Source organism: Macadamia integrifolia, chromosome 1 (genome assembly GCF_013358625.1).
Source record: "Macadamia integrifolia cultivar HAES 741 chromosome 1, SCU_Mint_v3, whole genome shotgun sequence".
Taxonomy (NCBI): domain Eukaryota; kingdom Viridiplantae; phylum Streptophyta; class Magnoliopsida; order Proteales; family Proteaceae; genus Macadamia; species Macadamia integrifolia.
Genome location: NC_056557.1, coordinates 30,962,595 through 30,982,532, shown reverse-complemented (window position 1 = coordinate 30,982,532; position 19,938 = coordinate 30,962,595). Strand labels below are relative to the sequence as shown.

At 37.7% G+C, this 19,938-nt stretch overlaps 1 protein-coding gene and 1 long non-coding RNA gene across 2 annotated transcripts in view; both read left to right on the top strand.

Annotated features, from left to right (window-relative positions):
* The window catches only part of LOC122073170 (ENHANCER OF AG-4 protein 2-like), a 95,565-nt gene extending 84,569 nt beyond the window's left edge, over positions 1 to 10,996 (top strand). Inside the window, exons 9-11 of the mRNA XM_042637711.1 lie at positions 5,170 to 5,262; positions 5,365 to 5,478; positions 10,682 to 10,996. Of these exons, the coding sequence (XP_042493645.1) occupies positions 5,170 to 5,262; positions 5,365 to 5,444 (173 nt within the window). The 3' untranslated portion in view covers positions 5,445 to 5,478; positions 10,682 to 10,996. The remainder of the gene's footprint in view (positions 1 to 5,169; positions 5,263 to 5,364; positions 5,479 to 10,681) is intronic.
* Positions 10,997 to 17,045: 6,049 nt separating this feature from the next.
* On the top strand, positions 17,046 to 19,206 carry LOC122083920. Its single transcript, XR_006141755.1, has 2 exons — positions 17,046 to 18,284; positions 18,409 to 19,206. It is a non-coding gene; the product is annotated as an uncharacterized LOC122083920 (long non-coding RNA).
* The last annotated feature ends 732 nt before the right edge of the window (positions 19,207 to 19,938 follow it).

Sequence of the window (19,938 nt, the reverse complement as noted above, 5' to 3'; positions counted from 1 at the left end):
TTCAATGCAGAGTTGTGTGTTCAAGTTGTTACTTTTGTGCTTAGTGGGGCTGTCAAGAATTTGCTATCACATTCTTCCTTTAATAAAAGTAGGTTAGGTGAAGGACTATCTTGGTGGTGGACTTGATGCATGTAGGACGTTTTGACTTGTCCGAACTATATGGTATGTTAGGTAGGCGGTCAGCACATTATTATGGTCTGTCGTTGTAAGCCTATGGCTTATTTGTAGTGGTGCGTCAGGTTGACGACTGACGATTATTATAATTAGTCATACCACATCAATCTTTTTGCATGGATCTTCGCCACTCAGTGATGTTTTTTATATTCTCCGTATTAGCTTCAACACCTTTGGATGAGACAGTAAATCAAAGGAACCTGGGGGCAAAATGAACGAACATTTCTTAAAATTTATGTAAAGCTTCTCCGTACAAAGTACTTTCATGACTTGTCTTAATGTGCACTTTTTGGTGCTTGCTGTACATCAAAATATCGTCAAAGTAAGCAACCAAGAAACAGCCAATAAAAGGATGAAGTACCGTTGTCATAACTCGCTTGAAAGTACTTGGTGTATTTGTTAGACCTAAAAGGCATGACTTTCCATTCAAACAAGCCATCCTTGGTCTTAAAGGCAGTATTTCATTTGTCTTTGGGCCGAATACGAATCTGATGGTAGCCACTCCCATGGTTTAAAGTATCGGTACGTATCGTACCGTATCGGCTGATACATATCTGTATCGACCCTTACCGATACGATACTATTGATACAATACATAGAAATTTGAAAATCCTTTTGTATCGATATGTATCCTATAATACATACCGATACGCACGGATACACCACCGATATGCATCAATACATACCGGTACTCTATGGAAAATTAAATATGAGGTGAAATGTACGTTTTGGTATGTATCGGTCAATACATACAGATACGGTACGATACGTACCGATATGGTCATATAATGGCTAAAGATGGGTATTTTTTAGAAAAACACGATTTTTTGAGAGGTTTTTGTTCCAAAGTTGCTGCCAACCATTTTTATTTCTAAGTAAAGTGGAAATTAAGGTTGGGAACAAGGATTTTACTTTTATGGGACAACTACAAACGTTGGATTCTTAGTGCGATATTCTCCAATTTGTGTTTATGCATAATACATGTTATATATAGATTTTTTAAACTATTTTTTAAAATATTTTTTTAATGCAAAAGTGTATAAAAAAGTGTTCCCTATCCATTTTTTGTGCGTATCTTTAGTGTATCATAGGATTCACAACACACCATAAGTCCTCCCTAAATGCACCTTTAATGCCAGTTCCACCCTGATTGCCTCACGAGCTTCCATCAAAATTCAGCTTAACAGAATGATAATAAGGGGGTGAAACCGTGGTTGCATGATGGCGAAGGCACAAGGTACTCAGCTGTTTTGCCCTATCAACCACGATCTGCACCAATTTTTAACTTCCCCTTGTCCTTCAACATCAAGTCAATGCAATGTGCTGCACAAAGAGTCCAGAAGAGTCAATACTTATTGTTATTTATCAACTTTTGACTGGTCTTCTTGTAGTTGCTTTCATTGTCTGCCACAATCTGGACAATGTTCACTATTCCCACCTCCTGAACTATCTCCTTCAACAACTTGTAAATGTATTTTGCATCCTTTTTCTCCTTGGCTACATCCACATATTTCGAATAAACCGTCTTCCCGTCACAGTAAACCATAAAGTTGATGATGGACTTTCTTGTGGTCCTTGTCCAGCCATCGCACATGATAGTGGCCCATAGCTCTCTTATATGACCGACCCTCTAGCCATCTATAACTCCTTCAGCTCTTGTTTATACGAGGCAAATACACATTCATCACCTCGTATACAATAGAACCCTATAGCCTTGGGTCAGCTTTGGCAACCACATCAAGCATCTTCTGGTAATAGGGCCTTGTAGTGGCGTTTGTTGGGATGCTATGGAATGCCAACCACTTAGACACAGCTTCGCCAACCATCACATATGATAGTGACCCCGTAGCTCTCCTCATGACCACCCTTAGGTCATCTATATACTCCTTCAGCTCTTGTTTTCATTGAGGCAAATTGACGTTTATCACCTCATATGTGGTGGCTCCCTGTACCCTGGGCCAGCCTCAACTAGTGTCAATCAATAAGTTGGAAGAACTTCGTAAGCATGTCTTTGATATATAAATTGAAAGGATCTAATTTGAACAAGTTTCAACAAATCGAAAAGGAAAACTTGTTGGAATTGGTGAAAGCTTATTGACAAAAAATGTATCACGTGCAAATCAATTGTTCAAATAAAGGTAGGACCAGTTTACTTGTACTTCAAAGAAAGGGGAAAAATAAAGATACTATGGGCCCGTTTGGTATCGTTTCTGTTCCAGAAACGCCGTTTCGTGTCATAAACGAAAATTTCAGTTTCTGTGTCAAAACGCAGTTTTTAAACGAAAAAATGGTATTTTAAAATTTCAGATTTTTATCGGGAATTTTTTTTTTTTTTTTTTTTTTGTAAAATGGAACGAAACTGGGAAGACGGAACTCCAAAATGGAGTTCCGTCCAATCTCGTTTTTTCAGTTTTTTTTTTCACTTTTTGTTCCAAAAAAACAGAAACGGACCATGCACCAAACAGAAGATTCCGTTTTTTCGTTCCAATAGAACGAAAAAACTTCAGAAACGTTTTTTTAGAACGATACCAAACGGGCCCTATACATCTAATCTATTTGGGCTTCCCATTATAAAAACATGTTACTGTAAGACCTGATCAGTAAATTCTCTGTAACATTCAAAGTACGGCTTGAAATTGAAAGATCTTGGAATCCCAAGAAGGTTAACTGAACATGCTTTGAAATGGCATGAGATAAAATAATTCTTTAACTTTTTTTACCTATAAAAATATCCTCTAATTACACTGATGGGTAATAATTCAATTTTCTTTGATATTATGCTTCCAATTAATTAATTTGATACTATACTCTGTGGAGCAGATTTAGACCACTTCATTGCATAGTTATCAAGGTGTCTAGGCGTCCCAAGGCGTTGGAGAGGGCTGGATGCATAGTTGTCACGGTGTCATTGCGACCCAAGGCGGTGGAGGGTGGCTAATTGAGTTGGCAATATGGCGATCAAATCGCCCATGTGTTAATTTTTTTATTTCTCCTATGTTCTAAAGTTATTTACTATGTTACATATATACCTTATGACATAAAAAATTAACATTAAGCAACATCAAGTGATAAAAAATCAACATAGTTACATTCACATCAAGTCATAAAAAATCAACATGACTATTGAGATTTAGAGAAATTCTCTTGTTCCATAATAAGTTTGATTGGTCAAATGATTTTATTTTTGCATGAGACTTTTTGTATTAGGTATAACACAAAACTAGCTTTCCAACAAGTCTAAGATTACATAAATTTGAGTTGTTATAACAAAGTTATATTTCGGTCAAATTTATTTTATAGTGCGCCGAATGTTGTTAAATTGCTTGAATGTAAATAATTTTATGGACATCAAAACAAAAGACTATTTTACTGGACTTTTGGTTTTTAGCAATGCTTTACCATAATAAGATTTGTAAATCAGAATTGAGAAAAACCTTAGTATTCGAATGTTGAAAATTGCCCTACAACCAAAAATCCAGTTTTTGTTCTTGGACGATTTGGAGTTTGATTTTTAAACTAATTTTATTGGATTCAAATAGGGGTGACATTTACTTGAATGGTATTTGGCATAAATAACTGCCAAAACATAAGGTGACATACAGTGCAACAAGGAGACAGTGGCCTAGGCCTCAAGAAAACCTCCTGGACGCCAAGGCGGCACCTTGACAACTATGGCTGGATGGATGGTGGCACCAACATGGTGCCTTCCTAGGTGACACCTTGACAACTATGTTTGATTGAGCCATTGAGATACTCTTGATCAGGTTGTTTCTTCCATGGTTTGAAATTTCGGTTGAAATATCGAAATTTCGATAAAATGTTCTGATTTAAGACACTTGTCAAAATGAAGTGGCATGCAAATTGAGGGGTCTTCATTGTTTTGGTTTTTTCACTGAAATGGACCATATTGCGGTGCCATTTCAGTCATTCTTGAAACTGAAATCTTGAACCTTGGTTTCTTCCATCTTCTCAAATGTAATTCCTTCATATAAAACACAAAAATTCTCTTTTTCGGTATTGGTCAAAACAAAGATCTGGTTTACGTGAAAATTATGAATATTGTTTAACAGTTCAGAGCATCGATTATGGAACAAAATTCGACTTTCTTTCCGTATCCTCATAAACATTTTTCTAGTAGTATTGGCATATCTATTGAGGGTGGGCCTTGGCACAATGGTAAGGTTGCTTTATTGCAACCTGGTGGTCGTGGATTCAAACAAGGAAACAGCCTCTCCACCAAAAAATGGGGGTTAATGCTGCATACACATGCCCCTCCTCAGACACTGCAGTAACAGGATCCTTGTGCACTAGGTACTTTTTATTTTTTTACAGCACATCTATACATGGATAGAGAAATTAAAAATATATGAACACATAAACGTTCCAAAAGAATTTGTAGTAGTGATTTTAAATCCATAAATCGGTGGGTGTTTTATGGATCTATGGCCCTCGTCGTGCCTCTGAATTTCATTGTGGACAAGTACAACTCACTGGACCAATAATTAATTTGTCCTTAAATTTAAGATTCAAGTGCCCCTACCCCGACTTCCATTTTCTAGTCTGGGGATATTTTACTATCCTTTGTGCATTTCTCCTATTGAATGATAAGATGGATTGAGATATTTATATTTCACCAACATTTGTTTCATGCTAAGGAATGTTCTGGTGAACCTTGTGTACCATGTGTATGGTCAGGGTGCACCTTAACCAGTATTCAAATGCTTTGTTGTTGGCTTCCTGTGGTTTGGTTTACAACTATGGGCCTTAGATTCCAGAAACTGTGTCTGTATGGGAATGCCCGAGTTTGCTCTCTCTCTCTCTCTCTCTCTCTCTCTCTCTATGATCACTGTCATCTTGTCCCTTTGGCTGTGGCATGCTTTTGCAAGATTTTGTATATGTAGTTGCTATCTGGATGCTGCTCGCAAATTGTTTGGTATTATGTAAGTTTAAATGCTATATGAGTTATCCAGAATACTTATTATCTTATCATAGCAGGAATTTTTTGCCCACTTGTTGACAGACCTTCGAGTAATATGGGTTTCCAGCAACCTCTCCACAATCCTCTGCTATCTGGACCTCCAATCCCAGGTGATCTTGAATTTTGAGGAGAAAAAATGCTTGGCTATCCCATAAAATTGTTTCTAGCGCTTGAGCACCTAGTATGAGCTATGAACAATTTGGTGTTTGCAGTTCTTCCAGGTAATAGTGTTGCCCAGATTCTGCCCAGTAGACCTGACATCGCTGGTGTCAATTCTTGGCGGCCAGGTTGAGGGTCATTTATGTGCCTCATTACATGGAATCTCAGTAAGTAGTTTTCTTTCTGTGTGTTGTAGCTAATGTGCTTGAAGTTTTGATGCTTTATTAATGAAGTAGATTATTTATGATAAAAAAACAAGGTTTCTTTTGTAGAAGACTTATTGCTGTCTCCCTGCCCAGGTAGTGCACAAATGGCACATATTATAATTGGTCCAAAGGCTTTAAGGTGTTGCACCATCTCTTGGATTCCTATCTGTCCATTGGATGGACTTAGTAGGTTATGGTTCTAGAAAGAATCTGAATTCTGAAGGGAAAAATAAAACTGCTAATGTTCTAGGATAGATGTAGAATCAAGGCACTGTTTTGGTCAAAATAGAGGCGTGATAGGAGAAATTATGAGTCAGAATCTAATGATTGGTTAAGCCCAATATCAGATCGAGTAGGCAGATTTATCTGGCCTGTCAATCGAATTAAGAATCTTGGAAATTAGGTAAGATCTGATGAATGATCTCAAAACCTCTAAAGAATCAAGCTAGGAGCAAGAATCAAAATTCGATAACAGATCTTAAAGATCAGAACTAATAAACTGATTTATTACTGAATTATACAGAGTTCAGAATAGAAATTTTGACTCGAAGATGCTATAGTCAGCAGAAATAATAAGAATATGAGACCAATAGATTCATTTTGAGAGAACTAAGAAGGAAAAATCTAGGAGAAGTAGATATTCATTAAGATTAATACAAATCATAGTTATTAAGGCGGTAAGGAGACGGAGGCGTTTGAGGGTCTTTCAGAGCGCCTTAGCGATAAGGCAGGCATAAAGCGTCGCCTTATTGACTAAAGCATTCCTATGTGATTTTTTTATAAAACCATTCTATTTGACTCAAATCCTAGTTGAATCCTGTTACTCATTTGCTAGATAAATATTCACCAGACTGAATAGGATGGATTCTACGGAGTTCCAAAACTAAAGCACCAGACTTGAAACATGGACTACTCAAGCTTTTAGTGCCACAAGTATTGCCTATGGAAATTTGATAGAATATTGGTAAAAGTCTCAACAATAACCAGTAGAAGAGTGGAATGCCTACCCAATCTAGCCTCAAGATGAATAACTTCGATTGTAAAGCAAAACCACAGCAACAAGACCCTCACCAGGGCTTTTGGAATAAAATCTCAGACCTAGAAACTTTCATAGCCCCAGTGATGGTAGAAAGAAGGTTTTTTTAACCCAAACGGGAATCTGAAAAGCCCTCTGAACTTCCATAAGAATGGAGAAATTAAGAGCTAATAATTTGAATCAATTATCAGATAATGAGACATAAGGAAAGGATCTCAGTTCTCATTAATAGAAGCCTTTTCTCTTGCCATAGAGGGAAACGATAACCATTATTGCTGTAGTATTCGTTCATTACTAATATGTAAGGGCCCTACTTTGATCAATCCCAATAATGTTCAACTCCTAGGTATGAGAAACACACAGCGTCAGCAAAGTCTTACGACTCTTATGGTCTCACCGTAGGTAAGAAAAAAAAAACTATTAAGACTTGAGAGTCATAAGACTATGATGAACAGATGAATAGATGAAGATGAAAGAAGAAGAAAGAAGGAAGAAGAAGGGAAAAGAAAGAAGAAGAGAGAAAAAAAATTCTCACAGAAGATGAGAAAAATAAAAAAAATAAAAAACATACCTGGAGAGAGGGAAAGGAACCTTCGCCGTCGTCAGAGAAGAATCGAAGGAGGGACCGCTGGAGTGCTTCACCGTCGGCTGTGGAGCGATTTGGGGTTTTGAAAGAATATCTTATTTTTTTGGTAGAGTTTTAAGTCATTAGTTTTTTATCCAGCGTATTTCATGTGCATCAAAATTTATGCACCTGCCAAACATGAAGTCTATTTTGGAATATTCATAAATCAGCTGTAGAAACAAATCTTTTTTAAAATAGCCATAAGGCGGTCGCCTTTGCCATAACGCGTCATAACTCATAAGACATCGCTTTAGCCGACGTATAGCATAAGATGGTCGCCTTTCATACCCAACATAAAGCGGCTTACTGCCTTAATCTCTCTCAACCGCATTAGCGCCTAGGCGTCACCTTACCAGCGCCTTAATAACTATGATACGAATATAGAAGAAGAATGAGGAAAACTCAGAGGTGGACCTCGGCGCAACTGTAAGGTTGCTCCATTGTAACCTAGTGGTTATGGGTTCAAGTTTTAATGAGGAAATGTCACACCTGAAGAGCATATCAGAAGAAGAAAATCATATCTGGAATACTAGTCTGGTATGTATAGTTCAACAGCTCAAAAAGTCTTAAGAAAACTTTTCATTATTCAAATCATGCTTATTTGATGGAGGAGGGTTTTATGCATATGTATAGTCCTTTGAAATTTGTATTCCACTCATATTTTGGACTCTTAATCACTCTCTTATTGAATAAAGTTAATGGAGTGCCGGTAGGGAAAGGGAAGAAATCTTTGAGAAAACTCAAAGTTGTAGGGAAGGGAGTGGAGTCGAACAAAGAATGGGGGGGGGGAGGGAAGAAAATCGCTCACACAATAGCCCGTAGGCTTTAGAAACACTAATTCAATTAATCTTTTCATTCTCTAATTTCTCAATCGGTTACATGGCATAAATAGTAAAAGAAATCCAACATGAAAGGAAACCTACTCTAATTTGGAAATTCAACTTAATTAGAAACTAAATCTTAATAACTCTCTCTTACTTAAGCTACCAAAACTAAAAGATTGCGTGAGAATAGAAATAAAATCCTAAAAGATCCTACTAGCCAAAGACTCAAATTGGATCCGGTTCATCTTTGTCTGGATACCCAGATGGGTATAGATGGTCAACAGGTGCATATTTGCATCAATTCCTTCGGTGTTGAGGATGAGTTTTGTAGATTGGGAGAATCAACACTAATCAGTTAGCATCCATTCTTGCCTATATGAATTCACTATCAAAACCATGATTGAATGCTACGAAATCCGCGATGCGAAGTTCATTAGTGAAGTAGTGACTTGGAAAAATAAAATCAATCAGTTCACTAAAGAGATCAATCGATTTAAGATTTTCCACAAGTTGACTTTCAACGACCATTGGCACCATATCATCTTCTAACATTGGTAATTCATCTCTGGTTCGTCTACCTGTTGCTCAATGGTTGAGATCACGTAGTTGTGAAGGTAGAGTGTGCTTGGGCTTTGATATCCGTGCAATGTCGTTGAATCTCATCAAGCTTCTCTCTTATCAATTGCATTTGTTGACGGATATCCAATAAAAGCTTGAGATACATCGGCTAGGTTGGCTATTCATAATCACTATGGACCCATTATGGCAAGAGAACACTTATCGCAAAGGGTGATTGGCAAAAGAGTAATTAAATGGAAGATTAGAACAATGGTAGAATGGTAAATATATGGAAGACGTCTAGTGAGTGGTGCACTTGTAAATATGGAGAGTCCTACTCTAAGCACAAAAAAGGTCACGTGTGTGTGGGAGGGCAGATTTGGAAATTAGAAACAAATACGGGAGAAAGGAAACAATGAAAAAGGAACGGATAGTTTTGGGATAAGGAAAATAATTAAAGAAAAGGACAATAAGAAGAATAAGAATCGTGGGGTGGGGTTCAATACCGAAAAAGGAAAGATATTCTCTTCCATGGAATCAGCGAAGAAGAAACCAGCAAAAGGAAGTTGGGTTGCACAGAGGAGGGGGGTGTCGACTACTTCCTGGAAGAGTGTTGTGACTTTGATTGAAGAGAGAACTTGTGGTGAGACGGCGGGATACAGAAAAAACCAGGTATGTAAGATTTTCTTTTTCTTTTCTGAATCTGTCTCTTTCTTCTCTTCTTTCTGTTCTAATTCGAGCTCTCTCGTTTCTCTCTTTATTTTATTTTATTTATTTATTTTTTCCTTTGTCGCTGCTGGAAGTACCTAGAAAGGAGGATATGGGTTGATTAAAGTGGTTGGGGAAGGTGGAGGACGGTGGGGTTTTGCTGTGGGATACCGAAGGGATTTTGTTTTCTTTTTTTGTGGTTTCTGTCAAAACCCTAGGAAGAAGGGAGGGTTCCGATCCAGGGTCAATGGACTGGGTCGATGGGGGTTGTGCTTAAGAGGCACAGGGGTGAGGTTAGGTTTTTTTTTTTTTTTTGGGAACTCAGTTCTCAGCAGAAGCCAGAAGAACAGAATGGGAAGGAAAGGAAGAAGGTTGATGGGGAAGGAGGAGAAGGATAGAAGATCCTTCGGCTTTGATACCAAGTTGTTGGAGGGCCGGTAGGAAAGGGAAGAAATCGTTGAGAAAACTCAGAGTTGTAGGGGAGGGAGAGTAGTCACACAAAGAAGGGGGGAGTGAAGAGAATCGCACACACAATGGCCCGCAAGCAAACACTCATCACAATTCATCTTTTGTCATTCTCTAATTTCTCAATCGGTTACATGACATAAATAGTGAAAAAAATCCAACATGAAAGGAAACCTACTCTAATTTGAAAACTCAACTTAATTGGAAACTAAATCCTGATAGGTCTCTCTTAATTAAGCTACCAAAACTAAAAGATTGCATGAGAATAGAAATAAAATCTTAAAAGATCCTACTACCAAAGACCCAAATTGGATCTAGTCATCTTTAACTGGATACCCAGATGGGTGTGGATCGGTCCACGAGTGCATATTTGCATCAAAAGTAAATAGACTCAAAACAGAATTCATGGACAGCTGTATGTGTCGTAATCTAACTTGAACTTTTCGAACTTAGAAGTTAAGGTATCTATTTGTAATCTCGTTCTTAGATCACACCTCACCCTTATGGACTTATAATTAAGGCCTAGTACCACAAATAACCTATAAACAAGTGGCCAAAGATCCATGGAATCCATCTATTGCTTGAAATAAACTTTTTCCTTCGCCCAGTCGGGCAGTCTTGACATCAACTTATTTTCATAATCTCTCTCTCTCTCTCTCTCTCTCTCTCTCTCTCTCTCTCTCTCTCTCTGTGCAGAAAGAGCCATTTCCTTTTTTTGGTACCCTTGCGTAGTGCTTGTCAAATATTTGAGACTGTCAATTTGGTGTAGAATCTTGGCCGATACCCCATCTAAGGGGTATTGTTATACCTGGATATGTTGGATCCCTGGACAAAAATGAGGCATGTGCCTTACAGGATTAGTGTTAGCTCTTCCAATTTATTCACAGTATGTTTCTTTGATGCAATGAATTAATTAGTTATTTTTTTCTGTCAATCTGTTCGGTGAAGCCATTGTTGCCACTCAAGAAAGGAAATTTTCACCCCATGCTGCCTGCTTTGAAGGAAGAGCTACGCTACTGGATGGCTTCTCTGACTTCTCAACAGCCCAAAACCACTAAGTAATGGTGTTGAGATCTGGCTTAGAATCTTGGCAAGACTGTATATTGTATTTTTTTCCTGACAACTGCATTCTGCACGCTTTTGCTACTGAGTTGCCCCCCCAATGTTTTTGTCTCATTGAGAGAAATCTATTCTTAACTTCTGTAATTATAGTGTTCATACAATATAAAGAAATTTATTTCAAGATAAATGAGTTTCAGTGTCTATAATGGTTTTTTTCTAGTATTTGTTTGCCATTGAGGGCTTTTTCTCATTGCTTTTTGTTTCAAACATATCGTGGAGTCTTCCAACTTTAAGAATTTTAAGCTATGTATGTAAATGGCTGCAGGCTTTTTTTTGTTTTATTGGGGGGGTGGGGGGTGTTGTCCCAGATCATATCGATCGGAGACCAAACAGATCAAGATGGTATCACAGCTTAAGGTCCATATGCATTCCAATTTCCAAGAGTACATGATCCTGCAGATTCCTTCTGACAGTTATTCACTTACTGCTACTCATGTTGTAAATTATGTAATGTCAGCACATTGTTAAGAGCTGATACACATGCCAAAGTTGCCACCCTTGGTGGGTGTTCGACTAAAGACCAAATAGGTAAGATATTCATATAACTCTTCTCTAATTTGAGTGCTATAAAGTGTTGTTCTAGCATGAAATGCATTGTGTTTGGTTTGTTTTTGGCCAGGTTTCAAGGAATGGGACTTCTAGGTCATGTTTGGTTTGGTGATTCTACGGAAAGTATCTCTGTAGAATCGTAATTCCAGTTTTTTTAAACCGTTTGGTTGCACTGAGAGATGAACCATTGCAGATTTATGTGAACCCATGGAATCGTCACTTTCTACTAAATCAATAGGTGTTTTCTAAATCGGTTTACATGATTCCACCCTTGGTATGAAAACCCTGACTCCAGTTGGAGTCACTTTTATCAGGGTGTCTCAGCTGCTCATCCTCTTCCTTGATCTCCTTGCTCGAAACCACTGGAACCAGAACAGCACCAAGGTATGCCTCTCTCCTCTCTCTCTTCCTCTGCAAATATCTTACCGTAAATTGGAATTGCATTTTTTTCTTTAGTTTGTCTTTGAATTTCGAACTCTATCTATATATTTTATATATATAAATATTTTTATTTTATAATTTTATATTTATAAAATTATTATTTAAATAAATTGTTAATTGATTAATTGAATTGAAATCTCACACCTGGACAAGGTCTGCTTTCTGGAGGGGAAGATATGAAGCAAGGGTTTCTGGTTTTCTGTAAAATTTGTGCTTGTTATTCAATTAGGGTTCCTATTTATTTTCTTGGACGCACCCCCAGTGGATTATAGTTTTGATGTTTAATTATTTTTCTTGTTATAAGATAAGTTCTGTTCTCTATTTGGGTTTTTTTTTTTTTTTTTTTATACTTTTTCTGGTTTGTTATTGACTGATTACTGAATCATATTGTGATCTTTTGCAGGGAATTTTTTCTCAAACTTTTTCCCATTAAACACTAGCTTCAAGGGGTATCGGTATGGTTCTCAAATTTTCTCCTTTTATCTGCATGACATTAATGAAAATTTTGACCAAATGACTTAATATATGCCCAGATTACTGTCATTGCAATCAGGGGGAGATTTCTGTGGTTGGTTCTTTGTAAATTGAAAGCAGAGGAATAGGTGTCTTTTGATGAATCCAGTTTCAATGAATTTGTGGGGATACTTGCTAGTTGCTACCTTATTTTTCAGTTGGTTCTTCATTCTGTAGTAGCTTTGGATACTTGCAAGACTTTCTCTGTTAGTTTATATCACAAATATCTGAATTATTCCACTCTTTCCTTTTGTTCTAAGCAAGAAATACCTCTGTGATTCTGACTTTCTTGAGTGTCATCTACTACAGCTTTAGAGCTTGGATTCTCTAATTTTATTCACATGCATAATGTAGTAATTGGTGTTTCTTTAACGGGATTTGGTTTGTGATTCTTAAACTAGCCAGGCTAGATGGACTTGGAAATGTATGAAATGGTGTTTGCATCTTCCTGTGTAAAAATGTCAGGATACAATCACTTCTTTGGATTTTGGTTTTCTTATTAATTTGTCATGGTGGAAGTAAATCTGACATGTTCTTGTGGCCATATTCCATCTTCTGACCGTTTCATGAGAGATCACTCCAAATGTATGAAAATATGGAGACTTAAGTGATTCACTTCATTCATTTTGTGTGCTTATGTGGTTGATGACTTGCTGCCCATTCCAAGTCCTATAACAACTAGGACTTTCTTATTCCTTTTAAATATTCAACCCACTTAGTAGAAAACCTTCCATAGCAGCTGGCCAGTCTAGAAAGCCTACTAATTATTAGAACTAAAACTACCAATGAGCCTCAAAAGCATTAAAATCCCCCAAAATACATAATGTCCGCCAATAACACAAAATTGACTTCAACTGGCCAATTTGTAATCTACTTGACCTATATAGAAAGTTGTTTTATCACCATATACAATGTATTGGAACCTATTTGCTAACATGAACATTAATCTCCACAGACCCAAAAAAAACTACAGGAAAAAAGCTTGCTACAACTTCAAAAAATGTTTACAAGTGTGTTTGATGTAGATAAGTCACTTGGGCTTATTTTATTGCAAATAAGCCTTGGGTTGTGTTATATATGTGTTGGGCCTTTGATCCCATGGGTTTTCTTTGAAATAGACCACTTTAATGGGCCTAAAATATGGGTTGAAGGTAGAAAAACGGGATTTAATTCATTAGTTTAGTTAGTTGCTATTTAATTTAATAAAGGCCCATTAGGTCATTGGTCGGTTGTAAAGTCCTATATGGACTATTAGTTATTTAGTTCTACTCCATGTTGGAGTCATAAAGTCAAGTCCTAGTCCTATTTTGAATTTCTATTTGTAGTAGGAGTGTCTAGTCCTATTGTGAAACTAGCTTCTAGTTGTAGTAGGAATGTCTAGTCCTATTGGGAAACTAGCTCCTAACTAGTTTGATTGCTATTCTGCCCTCTATAAATAGACGAGCATATGTACTCATAATTAGAGATTTGAATGAATGAATTATTGAGTGATTACTCTTTAGCTAAAAGAACTGTTATTGAGAGGTGAGATGCCTAAACCTTTTAGGGGTGTGATACCCAAAACCTGAGGGGTGAGATACCCATTCCTTTATTCTCTTTCACCCTTCTCAACCCTCCATTGATTCTTCTTTTTCTATTTATTATTATTAGAAGTTCAGACCTGTTAAAGCATACAAAATCAGAATCAGCCAGCCAAAGAGTTCTTGTTCTTGAAGCCAATTGACCTTCATTGCTACCCAAGTTTGAGATCTGATCTACAGATCCTTTGGAGGACTGGTTCTATACTCTAAGAAGATCAATCGATCCTCTCTTGAAGGTTATCTGAAGAAGACAAGTTGATGTTCCTGCAGAATTCTTCACATTCTCTCTCTTAGGTCTGAAAATCAAGAAAGTGCGTAACTCCATAACCAGCCGTCAGAAGCCCTTCATATTTGGGGGTTTTTGTGTCCTCCCTAGGGACTATCTCCACCCAAAAGTACAGCTCAATTCGACTCCCACAGACCTGGCCGCACCTTTCTCTCTCCAGCTCTATAGAAGGTCGTTCTCTCTCCTATCGGGTTGGGTTTTGGGCTGGTTTTGCTCCTATATGGGTATTGTATCCTTGGGAGTTTATTTGATGGTATTATTTCTTTGTTTCTTGCTCCTATTTGTATTGTTTGGGGTTATAAACTGCGGAGTTAGTTACTTGTAATCTACTCCTGCATTAAGTGGTATCAGAGCTATGGCTCAGACAGAAGAACCCCAACCCACCTTCAAGATGTGATGAAAGCAATCCAAGCCTTGTCTACGAGGTTGGATGGACATGACCGACAGTTGGCTGATCTAAAAGTGAGTACTGGTGCCCACTCTAACACCCAGCCAACTGTTGCCCAAACTAATGTTCAACCTACTGTCAATTACACTAGTGATGTTCCCAGAAGAGTCACCATGCAACCTCGAAGGTTACCAGTTTGGAATGAAGAGTATGATGAGTATGACAATCAGCTTTATCAGCCTGATGATACATACAAGGTTAAACTGGAACTAAAAGAGTACAATGGAAGACATGATCCTGTCTATTACCAAGATTGGGTGAATTCTTTTAATGACTACTTCCGGTGGTACCGTATGCCTGAAAGGAAAGTCCAATTTGTTATTACCAAGCTAACTGGTGGAGCTAGGGACTGGTGGAAGAATGAAGAAGACAAGCTCATGCGCAAGCGCCAGATGCCCCGCAGTTGGGAAGACTTGAAGTTCATCCTCAATGAAAGGTTCTTACCACCAACCTACCAACGTCGGCTCTACGACATGCTGAATACCATCAGGCAAGGTACTATGACTGTAGAAGAATATGCTAACCGATTCAATGAATTACTTTCATGAATAGGTGCCTATAAGGAAGATGAAGAACTACTCATATCCCGTTTCAAATTGGGATTAAGGCGTGACATTCGTGAGAAGTTGGTGTGATCGAGATACCCTCCATGAATACTTGTATTGACAAATCCTTAGAGGCAGAGGACTTTCTCAAGTCAACTCCTCGACGTTCTTACCCACCAACTCATGATTCTGAGGAAAACATGGCTAGGGGAAAGGCAACCACTGCTCCAAACAACGTCCCACAAGCCACGTTAGACAAGGGGAAAACACCTATGACTTATAAAGAAGGTGAAATCAAGTGTTTCCATTGCTGCACTTGAAGCCAATCCAAAGATGTTAGTATGTGAACCACAACTTGATGATTGGATGGCCGATACCACCACTGAAGACAAGGAGGAAGGTGATGAAGTTGAAGGTGAGATGGATGATCGTGGTATGTATATTTTAAACCTCATTACATACACGAATGAAGACACGAACACTGACAAGGGACTTGAAGAGCCTATGATCGAAGAAGAGCAAGTAAAGGACGTGCTAGAAGACGACCTCATGGATACATCTGAAGACCTTGAGGTTGAGCATGTGGAATTAGTCATCCCATTAAAGTATCTTGAAGATCGAGCTCCTCACATTCTAGACTACATCTTTATTATCAAAGAGCTACCTGAATTTTTCTACGGCTTGAAGAGGGACGTGCACCATGATATAATCACCCTCACACTCTACAAAATTCGAGGACGAATTTTTTCTAAGAGAGGGCGAGTTGATGTAGATATGTTACTTGGGCTTATTTTATTGCAAATAAGCCTTGGGTTGTCTTATATATGTGTTGGGCCTTTGATCCCATGGGTTTTCTTTGAAATAGACCACTTTAATGGGCCTAAAATGGGTAGAAGGTAGAAAAACGGGATTTAATTCATTAGTTTAGTTAATTTCTATTTAATTTAATAAAGGCCCATTAGGCCATTGGTCAGTTGTAAAGTCCTATATGGACTATTAGTTAGTTAGTTCTACTCCATGTTGGAGTCATAAAGTCAAGTCCTAGTCCTATTTTGAATTCCTATTTGTAGTAGGAGTGTCTAGTCCTATTGTGAAACTAGCTTCTAGTTGTAGTAGGAATGTCTAGTCCTATTGGGAAACTAGCTCCTAAGTAGTTTGATTGCTATTCTGCCCTCTATAAATAGAGGAGCCTATGTACTCATAATTAGAGATTTGAATGAATGAATTATTGAGTGATTACTCTTTAGCTAAAAGAACTGTTATTGAGAGGTGAGATGCCTAAACCTTTGAGGGGTGTGATACCCAAAACTTGAGGGGTGAGATACCCATTCCTTTATTCTCTTTCACCCTTCTCAACCCTCCATCGATTCTTCTTTTTCTATTTATTGTTATTAGAAGTTCAGACCTGTTAAAGCATACAAAATCAGAATCAGCCAGCCAAAGAGTTCTTGTTCTTGAAGCCAATTGACCTTCATTGCTACCCAAGCTTGAGATCTGATCTATAGATCCTTTGGAGGACTGGTTCTATACTCTAAGAAGATCAATCGATCCTCTCTTGAAGGTTATCTGAAGAAGACAAGTTGATGTTCCTGCAGAATTCTTCATTCTCTCTCTTAGGTCTGAAAATCAAGAAAGTGCGTAACTCCATAACCAGCCGTCAGAAGCCCTTCATATTTGGGGGTTTTTGTGTCCTCCCTAGGGACTATCTCCACCCAAAAGTACAGCTCAATTGGACTCCCACAGACCTGGCCGCACCTTTCTCTCTCCAGCTCTATAGAAGGTCGTTCTCTCTCCTATCGGGTTGGGTTTTGGGCTGGTTTTGCTCCTATATGGGTATTGTATCCTTGGGAGTTTATTTGATGGTATTATTTCTTTGTTTCTTGCTCCTATTTGTATTGTTTGGGGTTATAAATTGCGGAATTAGTTACTTGTAATCTACTCCTGCATTAGTGTTACTCTGCATTAGCTGTTCAACCTGTTTGGGAAATTCTCCTTGGCAAGGGGATTGGGCCAGATTGAAGCAACGGACTGAAGTGTCTAATGGGCTTTTCTCAATTGAATCAATCTATCAGTCCGTATCTAGGGGGTGAAAAATACAACTTATACACCATTCCTGTCCAAGATCTGCATCATATTGATGCCAGAGTGGGATCAGCAACATCAGTCTGTTTTACACCATGTGGTTGCTTGGATCCAATTTTTATTTTGATCTGATGAATGGATTTGGTTTTCTAGATGCTCTTGTATTATGTAATCAAAAGGTTATGACAGAGTTCACCCTATAATAGTTATGACCCTTTCTGTGGTGTCAGCAGTTTATTAATGTTGTCAAAGATCTCGCAACTCTACTATTAATGGCGTAAATGCCAAACTTGGTTCCTTGTCAGTGGGCTTTGGGTTATGAAGCCAAACCTTGGGGACAAGTTGATTTACACTTTGGTGTCCCCTTCCACATGCAACATATTAGTTAATTTACTTGATATATTTAAATAAGTCTATGACTTGTGATACTACTTTAATATCAACAATTTCAAGGAATCAGAACATGAAATGTAAAAAGTTCTTGAGAGAGATCCTAGGATCTCCAATCTGGTCTTCTTCTATTTTTGGTCCTTAGTTCTTCTCTAGATTTCTCTCCAAAGTGATCCAACTTCTTCATTCTTTTTCTTCAATGCATGGTTAGCAATGCACAAGGACAACATGTTGACCCACAAGAAGAGTGGTCTTTTACTTCTCCTTTCTCCTCTGTCAGTGCCTTCGTTACTGCTTTCTTGATGGAAGCTCTAAGTATATCCAAGCACCTAACCAGACTACCATAGTTACAGCCAGAAATCTATAATTTAGTTTTGAAAATCATCATATGTAATGCGGTGATTGGGATTTTTCTTTTGCTTCTCTTTTAGGTCACTTGGACAAAGTATTAATGGAAAAAAGAAGGGAAATTAAGATGTGGAAAAAGTTGCAGGCTTAGAATGGACCAATGACCTTTGACCTGATTTGAAAAGGGGTTTGTTATCAGAATATGAAGAGAAATGGTTATTGATCCCCATGCTTCTCTTTGCAACAGGTTCTCCATTCTGTAAACTCTGTTTTCTTTAATTTCAGGTTAGCATTTACTATGGTAATACTCTGAACTCCACAATTTTACTGAACTCAAGGACCTCTTTCTCTCTGTATTTCCTGTTTTGCAGATGGTCCAAGATAGCTGCTCATCTCCCTGGTAGAACTAATAATGAAATGAAGAATCACTGGAACACCCACATCAAGGAGCTAAAGAAGATGGGAATTGATACCGTCACTCACCAGCCAATCCCCACATCAACTACCATCACCAACACCACCACTAGTACTGCAACAACAATTTTCTGTTTCTGCCATTTGTGAAGCAGACCAGAACAGGGGAAATGAGCGTTTTTAGAGTCGACTGTTAATGAGATTAAAGAACAAGAAAACAACTTATCAGTATTACAAGCCCATTCAATTGTACAGATAACAATGATAGTTTCTGTACAGATGAAGTTCCTCTGATTGAACTCAAATGAGATTCTAGTCCCTCATGTGCCGTCTTCGTCAACTTCTTCAACTTCATCCTCTTCAGCTTCATCTGAGATGCTGGAAGATATGCAATTTTCAAGTTTTCGATCAAGAACCTTGGAAATTAGACCCCTTGTGATTATATTTCAGTATGAAAGGAAAAAAAAATGGATGTGAGGGAAGTATCTCAATCAAAGTTGTACATAATTTCTGAATCTCAATTTCAAAATAATAAAAATTGTCAAATGCCTTGGAAACATTTCCAATAGCAGAATGAAGAATCTTATAATTTATGTAATTTTTTTTTCTCTAAAATAAGTTGGATTTACTCTGTATTTATTCTTGATATTACATCTAGACTTGGACCACTTTGTGGACATTTCAGTGAGGGTAGCATTGACATGTAGAAGATTAATGATATGGTCAATATAGTGCAGGTTTGGGTGAATTATTTATAAAAGTCGTCAGCAATTCCCTCTTTAGTTTTTACCCACCTTAGAGAATGGTATTTCAAATTCAAGGATTACAGTGTTTGCATTTGTCGTGTAAATTGGAATCGTAAAATACGAGTGACAATGACATAGGTAGAAACGTATAATCATGATACAACAATCTTATTTCTATACATTAATGGTCAAGCATGTTGCTTTGTCACTTTCTCATGATCACAAACAAATGATTTTTGATACATCAGTCAAGGTTGTTCAACTGCCATACCTGAAAATATCGATCTTTATAATCATAATATGATGACAATCTAAAAACATGGGAACCAAATAGTTTTTCATGCGGATTTAAGATGAATCCAATTGACTGACTCAGGATAACCAAACAGTTTTTCAGGAAAAATCAAGTCACAGAATTAGGTAGCCAAATAATTATTCTATAAGGATAATTGTTCCAGAGAAAGTCTCTCATTGGAATTATAACCAGAATCAATACATGTACCTATAGAATTAGCGAAACAAACACCCCCTTTGGGTTTCGGTGAAGGAAAAAAGTCGGATCCAATTGTTGGAAGTGCATTAGCCAACAATGAATATCGATCAATTAGCCCATAAAATAGAAGAGTAGATCGAAGAATCTATCTTCTTAATTTACCAAAGGATTAATGGAGTATTGGTGCATTGGTGATCTGCAGGACTTTTTTTGGGTAATGGAGTGGCTGCAAAAAAATTGGCTTCCAA